Source organism: Piliocolobus tephrosceles, chromosome 13, assembly GCF_002776525.5.
Source record: "Piliocolobus tephrosceles isolate RC106 chromosome 13, ASM277652v3, whole genome shotgun sequence".
Classification (NCBI taxonomy): Eukaryota; Metazoa; Chordata; class Mammalia; order Primates; family Cercopithecidae; genus Piliocolobus; species Piliocolobus tephrosceles.
The window spans coordinates 8830539-8841158 of NC_045446.1; the positions used below are offsets into that span (position 1 = coordinate 8830539).

Below are 10620 nucleotides of genomic sequence, written 5' to 3' on the forward strand. Positions count from 1 at the left end.
GTTCGCATCCTGCTTTCTCTTTGTCTGACTCTTAAATGCCTGCTCCGGCCCTCCCAGCCCTCCCAGATCATTTCTAACAGTCACACGACTGGTATCCAGGCAACTGTTGCCTGGGCTCCCAAAATTCCACATCCAGAGACTGACAAGTCATGGTGCCCCCATGGAATATGGCTGGCTACTTCGCGTGTGGAGGAGCTGGGGGAGGAGGGAAGAATCCGCTCCCCACGCCGGGATGAGTTTCTAATTCTTGGCCTCAGAGGAGGCGCCTATAAACCAATGAAATAAAACAGCTGCTCCTTGTGTTTAAAGGGAGACTTTTACTGTAAGCTGGTCAGATCTGGAGCTCAACTCCATTTCACTGTCAGAAAGGTGAGAGGCAAAAGCTGGCCACTGTCAGGTCACCTATTTATCTCTGAGTCAAGGCACAGACACCAGCAGCTCGCTGCCCCCTTGCCTACTTCCCTGCCCTGACAGCTGGGGTTTGCCGGTCTTGGCTTTGGCATGTGAGGCAGGACAGCCTGCCAGCTTAGGGCAGGAAGCCACTCCACGTCTGGCCAGTGACAGCTTTTCCCCAGATGCCAGGACACAGGGGCATGGGATGTGCTGTGAACCTTGGAAGGCCTGACCCTGTCTGAGTGTTCTGGGCTGCAGGCAAGCCCTGGCTACTGCGCAACTTGGCAAAGCAGCTGCCACCAGGACTCCAGCTTTGGAACAGCCCGGCAAGGCCACCCCCTCTAGATGGAGAGGTCAGGCTGGGACCACAGCATGCATGTGAGGAACTGCGCAGGGAGGCCCAGGCATGCGGCCAGCTGCTTGCTCTGCAGCTCAGCTCTAGGGCCCGCCCAGTGCACCTCTGCAGCAGAGGTCGCTGGGGCCTTTGGGGGATGAGGGGTGGGGCTGAGAGTTACCCACTGGACAAGACTGGGGCTGGACAGAAACCCAGTGTGACCGACACTCTGCCTTCTCTGGTCATAGGTCAAATAGGCAACATTCTCTGTCTACTACCAGGATAAAGAAAATAGAAGAAAGGTCAAACTCAGAAGTCACACTCAGAATTTAATTTCTCCAAAAGTTGTTTCTGCGTTTGATACATGCAGAAAATCACAAAGCCTTATCGCCTTTTCTGAGTGGGCGGGATCCACAGCTGGCTTACTTCTGTACATGGAGCATGGACTGAGAAGCAATAGCCTCCTTCCAGGAGAGGCTCCACTCACAGGCAGGCCCGGCTGCATGAGCCCTCCCTGCTGGGCCTGGTCCCTGCAGCTGCCCCTCCCTGGCTGGCTCCTCTCCTTTCCTACCCAACTGTTCACCTTGTCACAGGGCTACGTCTTGGCTCTTGGCTAAGACTTTAAGGGCCCACACAGCAGAGGACAGAAGCCTCAGATCCTGACAACCTGCGCGGCAACGCACGGACTCTGCCTCTCCACTCCATCCACAACTGGCCTCCTGAGGTAGAGTCGGGCGAAGGTGCCTCCCACCTGCCCTTTGGTAAGGCGCCCGGGGTTCACACAGACACAGCCGAGGACATCCTGGGGAGGAGAGAAGGGGAGACAGATTTGGAGGCCTTAACTAACTGGGAACCAATGTGAAAAAGAAGTGACATCAGATGGCTGGACCCCAAAGAGGATTTTACAAAATGGAAATGAAGGCAGCCAAACAACCAGACACATTTTCAGTCTTTTTTTTTTTTTTTTGAGACAGAGTCTCGCTCTGTGGCCCAGGCTGGAGTGCAGTGGCAAGATCTCAGCTCACTGCAGCCTCCACCTCCCGGGTTCCAGAGATTCTCCCGCCTCAGCCTCCCAGGTAGCTGGGATTACAGGCGCCCGCCACCATGCCTGGCTAATTTTTGTATTTGTAGTAGAGATGGGGTTTTACCATGTTGGCCAGGCTGGTCTCAGACTCCTGACCTCAGGTGATCCACCCACTTTGGCCTCCCAAAGTACTGGGATTACAATTGTCAACCACTGCACCCAGCCTCCGTCACATATGTTAACTTGTTACTAGAAAGCTTTGAATTCCTTTTAAGTATTTCAAACAGAAGAATGAGGTGACTTGGCAGAATGACAATCAGCTCCCAAACTTGGAGACAAACCTGATCTAGCTGTTTACTGCTTTCCTATGTGAAAAACTTTTTTTTTCTTTTTTAACCCCTTGAGGTTGAACTAGCTCTCGTTTGGCAAGAGTGGGACTGGTCTGGGCAGATTCCCTGTAAGGACCTAACTCCAAGGCAGGCAGGGTGAAGGGTGGCAGAGATCAGAATGACCCGATAGCTTCTTCAAGGTATTCCCAGCTGAACCCACTTGGAGGTCGTATCAGAATTTGGCAGGCACAGGACAGGCAAGTGTACACTGAAATCTTCCCCAGGTTACCTTGATGTGGCCTGGTGAAAGCCCTCAGTTGAGGGCCTTCCTAGTCACCTGGGCTCCTGTTCTCTTGGGGAGGGAGGAGGGGACACTGTTTACTCAAGCATTTTACTGACAGAGTTGTTTGTTTTCTGGTCCCACCACCTCCCCACAGAAACAAGACCACAGGGCAGGGTACTAGAGGCCCCATCCCCATCAGCAGACCCACGAGGGGTGAGTGCCAGGTGGTCTAGAGGGGAAAGTCAAAGACTGGGTTCTGGTGTTTCTGGGAAAAAGCAGAGTTCAAACCTACCTTCACAAAGTACCTCAGCTCTGATGGGATGATGAGGACATCTGGGGTGACAGGCAGCTGTGCGTAGACATAGAACGTCTCATAGTCAATAGCCATGTCTTCTTGGGGTGGGTAGAGTGGGTAGTAGCTACAGAGACAGAGAGCAATGGTCAGCGGTAGCAGACCGGGGGGGCCCCTTTTCAGACAGAGTCCCCCTAGGTACTGGCTTCCGTGCTGCTGGCGTCCACAGACTGACTTTTTCTCTGTGTGTGCGGGCAGAATGCAGGCTTGTCATCACAGGGTAAAGTTCCCTGCTGGTAGCCTGGTGAAGGCTCTTACAGTCATGCTTGTCATAGCTCCATGATCCCAAGGCACTCTCTCCACAGTCAGGGGTCCCAGCGGCAAGCTCACCTCCTCTGGGTCAGGATGTGCTTGAGTATTCGGCTGAATCTGTCTGAAGTTCCAGAAGAACTGGAAAAGAAAAGAAAGCACGAACACAGAACCCTGTTTTTCAGCCCATTTCTCTTCAGGGAGGACCAGAGAATTTAAGAAACCAGAGAGAAGCTAAATGGCCAAGGCCCAGTGACAAGAGGAGGATGCATCTGGGGAAGTTTAAAGACCCACCCACAAGGAGCTTGGTCTGTCCCCACATGAGGAGGGACACAGGACACTGGGTTGAGAAGGGAAAGCACAGGAATCCCTCGTAATCAAGATCAAGGAGGGCCATTAGCCAGCACCGTGCTGTGCAAGAGGAAGCAAAGTTGGCACCATTGTGAGGCGGGCGTATAGCCAGGCTGACTCGATCTCAAACCTCAGCCAAAGAGCCACACCCGTCTTGCTTCACACGAGAGTCGCTTCACACGCCCCTTCCCATCAAGGATGACGGCAGAACGGAGCTGCCCAATATCAGCTCAACAAATTTCGCAGGGCCTGTCTGCAGAGCTGGATGTTGTACTGGTAACGAAGAAAACCCTTCAGAGAAAATTCCCAGTTTATCCTCCACAAACAGGATGTCCGCATTTGTGTTCAGGTCACAAATTTGGGAAATGAAAAAAAGAGGGGCAGAAAAGAAAATGGAAAATGTAGATGAATTTCGATGTCTTTAAGTGCAAAGACAGAATGGACATGGTTCTTTGGGGTCTCAAATGCAGTTTAGAGAGGTGGTAACAGAAACTAATGCATCCAACCAACCCCTCCCCTTGGGTACAGAGAAACTCAGATGGCCAGAGGGTCGGGCACAGCTTGCTGCTTTCAGGACTCTGGTCAAGACTGGCAAGCAGCCCCTTGATTTTCTTGGCTGCAGAACGGGCTGGGACCAGAAAGCCAGTCATCCTGCCTGGGGCCTGGAACACACTTCTTACCTACTGATCTCCTCGGCCCCCAGGTGGAACAGCAGATCCGTAGACGTCAGGCCAAAGATCACTCCGTTTATGGAGAGGCTGCAGGGCTCGGACACAAACTGTACTTGCTAAAATGAGAATGGATTGGAACAAACATTTGTACGCCAAAGCTAGAAACATCTTCCCATGAAAGTGGGGGTTGTCTGAGGGCTGGGGAGACCACGGAAAAGGGGACCAAACCAACATACATCAAACTTATAGACACATTTGCTTGTTTAAAAAAAAAAAAAAGTTTAAATTTCAGGCTGTATGCATGCTCTACAGAGGCCTCTCCACCCTCCCCTTCAGGGTCAGGGCCAGAGCCAGTGACGGAGGCATGCTGGATTCTGGCTGCCTGATGGTCAAGGAGTGGGTGCTGCTACCTTTTTGTCCTCTCGAGACAGATCAGAGTAGCTGAAAGGTGGCTGGGGGTACACAGGCTCATGGTGCACATCTCTCAACGATGGGACAAAGACAAGGTGGGAGCCGGAGCTAGTATGGAAAAAGAACAAACAGAAGAGGGAGAAAAGTGAGTGCGGTTGAGTTATAACAGCTGCGCAACAGGCGGGATGCCTCAGGGCTGGAGGCAGAGCCCACTTCCAGGCAGGCAGCTCAGAAATGCACTCTGTTATGAACAGAGACGCTGTTTCCCATGGGACACTGGGAGTGAAGGACAATTTGTTCTACTTTACACCCATCCATCTGGACAGGCTCCGATTGCCTGGGACACTTTCTTGTTGCTCTGTGTGGCTTTCTCCCGAAAGGATGGAGACTATTGTTTGGCAGAAAAAGGGGCAAAGAAATGGAGATCTAGAAAATCTAGAAAGACAAGGATGCGAATAAAGAATCACAGCCTCAGAGCCAGAGTTTAAACCACAGCTTGGACTCATTACACCTTCTAAGCAAGCGTAGCTTGCAGGCATTAAACAGTGTCCCTGCCACAGCTTGGCAGAGTGCACGGAGCTGGGGCATCTTTCCTAGGGAGAAGGCAGTATACCAAAAAGACCCTGAGACTGCCGTTTTTTTGTTTTCTTTTTGAGACAGAGCCTCACTCTGTCACCCAGGCCAGAGTGCAGTGGCATGATGTGGGCTCACTGCAACCTACATCTCCTGGGTTCAAGTGATACTTGTATCTTAGCCTCCCGAGTAGCTGGAACTACAGGTGCACACCACCACACCCAGCTAATTTTGTATTTTTAGTAGAGAGAGGGTTGGCCAAGCTGGTCTCAAACTCCTGGCCTCAAGTGATCCACCCACCTAGGCCTCCCAAAGTATTGGGATTACATGCGTCAGCCACCACACCTGGCCTGCCTTCGTATTTGGAAGATCCAGCTGAAACCCTCTGACTGACTGAACACTGGGCCATAATTACTGGACAACCAAGACACAGACATTTCCAGCGGGAGGCGGAAAAGCCCAAGCGGCCTCTCCCCAGCCATCGCATCCCTTCCGTCTCACACATGGAAGTAATGCCCTGAGTTTCTATTTCTCAGCAGGTTATCTTGCGAAAATGAAAGAAATATTTAACAGCAACAGTAAAAGCACAGATGACAGCAGATGTTTCCTTTGATGGAGCAGGAGAATCTCTAGGGTTACAACATACAAGTGAAGAAGAAAGTTGTAACTCTGGGGGCCAACTATTTATTTTTCCCAGCCACACAAAAGAGAAAGAAAGTCCTGTTTCCTTGGTTCCCTTTGCTGACCTTGGCAGAGGGGCCATTTATAAATCAAACAGGCATAAAGTGTTACTTTGCGGGCATGTTTAAAATCCACCAATAGCTCTCACTTCCATCTCCGTCTCCTGCTTAAAATGTGTGGACTTCTCAGGCATATGTACACTTTGACATGTGATAAAGGTGCTGGTGACAGCTGTCACCCTTATCACTGTGGTGTCCTCTCAGAGTGCGAACTGAGACTTCTACAACAGAAAATCAGAATCCTGAGACCAAAGGTGTTTGCATATTCATTATTGTCCCTTTGACACTGAGAAGCTCACTAGGATGATCCAGTCCACCATTTGGGTGCCAGGGTCTGGTAAACAAGCCACGGGGTAACTTGAATGGGACAATCTGTGTTCCACATCTCAAGGGCTTGACATCTGTGATGAACACAATGAACTGAGGTGCAGCTGGCTGCTCTCAAGGGACAAAATTGTCCTGTTTCAGTAGGCTTTGGAAGGGCAATAGTTAAGAAGGAAATAGGCTTCCTGCTCATGGTTAGAAACCGGCTATAGAAGGAGGGATCAGAAAAAAATCCCAACTATGCTCAGCATTGCACAACCTCATACGTCACAGGGGGAGGGTCCTCCAGCTGCTCCCGCAAACAGGATGAGAACTACGGGCTCTGCTTGCTTCCTCTGAGGTGCTTTCTCACTGGCTCTTTTTTTTTTTTTCTTTTTTTTTGAGATGGAGTCTTGCTCTGTCATCCAGGCTGGAGTGCAGTGGCACAATCTCGGCTCACTGCAACCTCCACTTCCTGGGTTCAAGCAATTCTGCCTCAGCCTCCCGAGTAGCTGAGACTACAAGCACCCACTGCCACGCCTGGCTAATTTTTGTATCTTTAGTAGAGATGGGGTTTTGCCATATTGGCCAGGTTGGTCTCGAACTCCTGACCTCAAGTGATCTGTCTGCCTCAGTCTCCCAAAGTGCTGGGATTACAGGCGTGATCCCCTGCGCTTAGCCTGGCTCTGGCTTTTACATGATGACTCAGCTTAATGCTCTGCATTTCTGACCTCTCAGAAATACAAAGAAATTCTCTGCCCAAGAACTGATTATATACTGTTTCTAGAAGGGTGGGGCAGCTCCCCCTGCCTTGTGGCACACACTGGCCACAGATGAAAGTGCCTGGTGGTGCTGGGTTCTCATCCCCAGTGTAACAATGCCTTATCTGTGCTTTATTTCTATCACTGCTGACAATACCACATGGGGTAAGGAACCAAAAACAGAACCCAACCTCAAACTGAAAGCACCCAGCCAGTGTTAGGGCACTATGACACAGTCCCTGCCTGTCCCCAAGGGCTGACAAAAGGAGAACACAGCCCTGCTCCTGTGTTTTGGGGGCCTATCTCCTGAGGAGTTCTAACCACTCTCCAGGCCTGATGAACTTGACCAGGATCACAGCAAATCTGGGGAAGAGGGAAGGCACCTGCATCACCTTCATTTGAGGGAGGGAGGGAGGAAAGGGCAGAACCAGCCATGGTTGTCACTGGCACAACCCACGTCTCTGATTCTGGGAGTTGGGGGATGTTCTTTATTCCAGCTGTGCCATCTACCATCCTGGCCCACACTACCAGTACAAGAAGGTAGTGTTACAACTTATTGACTCTGGGATCAGTTCTCATGGCTAAAAGGCGGAAGGTTAGACATCTTATTTTAAAAACCATCTTTGTGACAGACTCGTCTTTAAGCGCTTAGCCTCAGGAACATTTCTATTTTATTAGCTCAGCTACAGGCATGCAGATCTCGTGAGGAGATCTACCACCTATACCAGCTTCTTTCAAACGCTGGCACTGGGGGAAAGGGACAGGAATAGAGGATGTCAGATTTCTGAATAACTTTCCACTCCCGGCTTTAGCCTCTTCTGGAACAGTGACTTTCCTCTCAAATGAGAACTGCATAGCTCTCTCATCTCTGCTGTGACCTCTCACAGTTCCTTCTGTTTGGTCTGTGGCAAGGATTCAAGGCCCCACCCTCACTGACAGTGTCTATCACCACCAGCTGTAGCCACTGGCGGCATCCCACGCACCCTGGGGAAGCACTGACTTGGGAGGAAATTGGGCTCACCCAAAACAATCACTTACACAACGAGATGTGTGGGGTCTCACAGGATTTCACTGCGTAAGTCATCAAACACTTCTCAAAACCATCCTGGGAAGATTCCCGTGGAATATTAGTTTATACAAAAGGGAGAAAAGGAACTAAGTATAGAAGAGAAAGAGCAACCGAACAGTGAAAGCCGATGCAGCCTTGTCCTTTCAAGTATGTTTATCTTTGTGTTTTACAGAGATGCCTCTTAACTTGCACTTGAAGGTCAAGGGTTCTAGCTGATCTCAGTAGTGCAAAAGGAAGAAAAGAATAGGAACTGCCATGTTTTTTTTTTTTTTTTTGGAAAAGGAGTTTTGTTTTTGTTGCCCAGGCTGGAGTGCAGTGGTGCGATCTCGGCTCACTGCAACCTCTGCCTCCCGGGTTCAAGTGATTCACCTGCCTCAGCCCCCCCAGTAGTTGGGATTACAGGAATGTGCCACCACGCCAAGCTCATTTTGTATTTTTAGTAGAGATGAGGTTTCACCGTGTTGGTCAGGCTGGTCTTGAACTCCTGACCTCAGGTGATCCACCACCTTGGCCTCCCAAAGTACGTGAGCCACCAGGCCCAGCTTTTTTTTTTTTTGAGATGGAGTTTTGCTCTTTTTGCCTAGGCTGGAAGGCAATGGTACAATTTTGGCTCATTGTAACCTCCACCTCCCAGGTTCAAGTGATTCTCCTGCCTCAGCCTCCCCAGTAGCTGGGATTACAGGTGCCCACCACCATGCCTGGCTGATTTTGTATTTTTAGTACAGATAGGATTTTGCCATGTTGGCCAGGCTGGTCTCAAACTCCTGACCTCAGGTGATGCGCCCGCCTCGGCCTCCCAAAGTGCTGGGATTACAGATGTGGATCCACTGAGCCTGGCGCTGCCGTGACTTTTAAACGGTTTCAGTTTCTTAATGGGAAGCTCTGGAGAAACCTAGGAAGCTTAAGGTTCTATCCAGTATTTTGAAATCTGACCTTCTTGTGCCTTCAATAATTGTACGTAGGCACTGCTTGAAAATGTCTTCAAATGGACTTGTCAGTAGACAGTTCTGCAAGAAAGGAAAGGAGAGAAATTTAGAAGGCAGATGTTTGGTGTTTACTCACTTGTTTAACATTGTTAGGTGACCCATAGATGTCAGCTGTTGGGCTGGGAGCTGAAGGAGACGCAAAGATGAGAAAGATGGGGTCTTTTTCTTTTTTTTTTTTTGAGACGGAGTCTTGCTGTCTCCTGGGCTGGAGTGCAGTGGCCGGATCTCAGCTCACTGCAAGCTCCGCCTCCAGGGTTCACGCCATTCTCCTGCCTCAGCCTCCGGAGTAGCTGGGACTATAGGCGCCCGCCACCTCGCCCGGCTAGTTTTTTGTATTTTTAGTAGAGACGGGGTTTCACCATGTTAGCCAGGATGGTCTCGATCTCCTGACCTCATGATCCGCCCGTCTCGGCCTCCCAAAGTGCTGGGATTACAGGCTTGAGCCACCGCGCCCGGCCGAGGGGTCTTTTTCTTAAGGAGCTAAGTCTAATTGAAGGCAAGAGAGGAGATGTGGGAATTAACTCTCTTGAATGCAGTCTGAGAGAGACTACAAGGAAGAAAGAGTGCTTTGAAATATTTTCCGTGGAAGGTAAAGTATGATGAGACAAAGGATCGGAGGTCCCAGACCTCAGCTATGGAGATATCCCAGGAAGGACCATTTGTGTTTTATGCAAAGGACAGCAAGATGAGTTATAAGCTTGGGGTATTGGCCAGGACAGGTTCTTTCACAGGGCAGCCTGTGACTGCCAGACACCTGCATTTGTGCTAGTGCTCTTGTGCCTTAGCACCAGGCATCACAAACAAAGGAACATTAGGACTGATATATTTACATGTCCCTCCCCCAGCTTCCAGACAGCCTTGTATTCTGGTGAAAGGAAGCTCTCGGATTCCAGATCTTTATTAATAAAGTGCCCTGCTAAAATGACTTTCTGATTAGCCACAGGAATTAATGTGTTTGTTATAGATGTGGGATAAAGTGGGATAAACATTAAAAAATGAAAAGAAAAGTGAGAGCCTGACTGAACGCAAGTACCCAGGACCCCTTCCCACCCCAGCCCACTCACCTCCACCTGTTCATGCTTAGCATCCAGGAAAGGGCCAAACTGCGAGGGGAGAAACAAAGACACCAAAAGAACAAATCAGAATCACCTGTGTCTGTGAACGACTTCGGCTCACCTCTTCCGGAAGTCCTCTGCTGAGGGCCCATCTGTCCCTCCAAGGCTGCCTGTAGAGCCTGGGGACAGCTAGCAGATGGGCTGGCGGGGGCGCCAAGCCAGTTTCACAGGCAGAAGCACGTGTGCCCCTGATGGAGGGAGGCTCCCAGGGCCCCATAACCATTACTAATGCCCACTATAACACTGGGCTTACGCCTGTAATCCTAGCACTTTGGGAGGCCGAGGTGGGCAGATTGCCTGAGCCCAGGAGTTCAAGACCAGTCTGGGCAATATGGTGAAACCTTCTCTTTACAAAAAAATACAAAAATTAGTTGGGCACGGTGGCGTGTGCCTGTAGTCCAAGCTATTCGGAAGATTGAGATAGGGAGGATGGGGAGGATCACTTGAGCCCAGGAGGTGGAGGCTGCAGTGAGCCAAGATCGTGCCACCACACTCCAGCCTAGGTGAGAGTGAGACTCTGTCTCAAAAAAAAAAAAAAAAAAAAAAGCACACTGGGCTTTTTTCTGACTTTCTAAACCTAGCAAGGGAAATTGATCACCATACTAATAGTAATATTTTGAGCTTTAAAAAGAGATTAGTTCAGAAGTTGGAGTAATGAGAAAGAGGTAAGAAGAAT

General features: G+C 50.1%; 1 protein-coding gene across 1 annotated transcript in view; it reads right to left on the bottom strand.

Moving 5' to 3' along the window:
* Positions 1–302: 302 nt before the first annotated feature.
* Positions 303–10620, bottom strand: part of POLA2 (DNA polymerase alpha 2, accessory subunit) — a 37897-nt gene continuing 27579 nt past the window's right edge. Inside the window, exons 12-18 of the mRNA XM_023186358.1 lie at positions 9894–9932; positions 8777–8850; positions 4397–4505; positions 3996–4102; positions 3046–3105; positions 2656–2782; positions 303–1529 (exon numbers count right to left, since the gene is read on the bottom strand). Of these exons, the coding sequence (XP_023042126.1) occupies positions 1380–1529; positions 2656–2782; positions 3046–3105; positions 3996–4102; positions 4397–4505; positions 8777–8850; positions 9894–9932 (666 nt within the window). The 3' untranslated portion in view covers positions 303–1379. The remainder of the gene's footprint in view (positions 1530–2655; positions 2783–3045; positions 3106–3995; positions 4103–4396; positions 4506–8776; positions 8851–9893; positions 9933–10620) is intronic.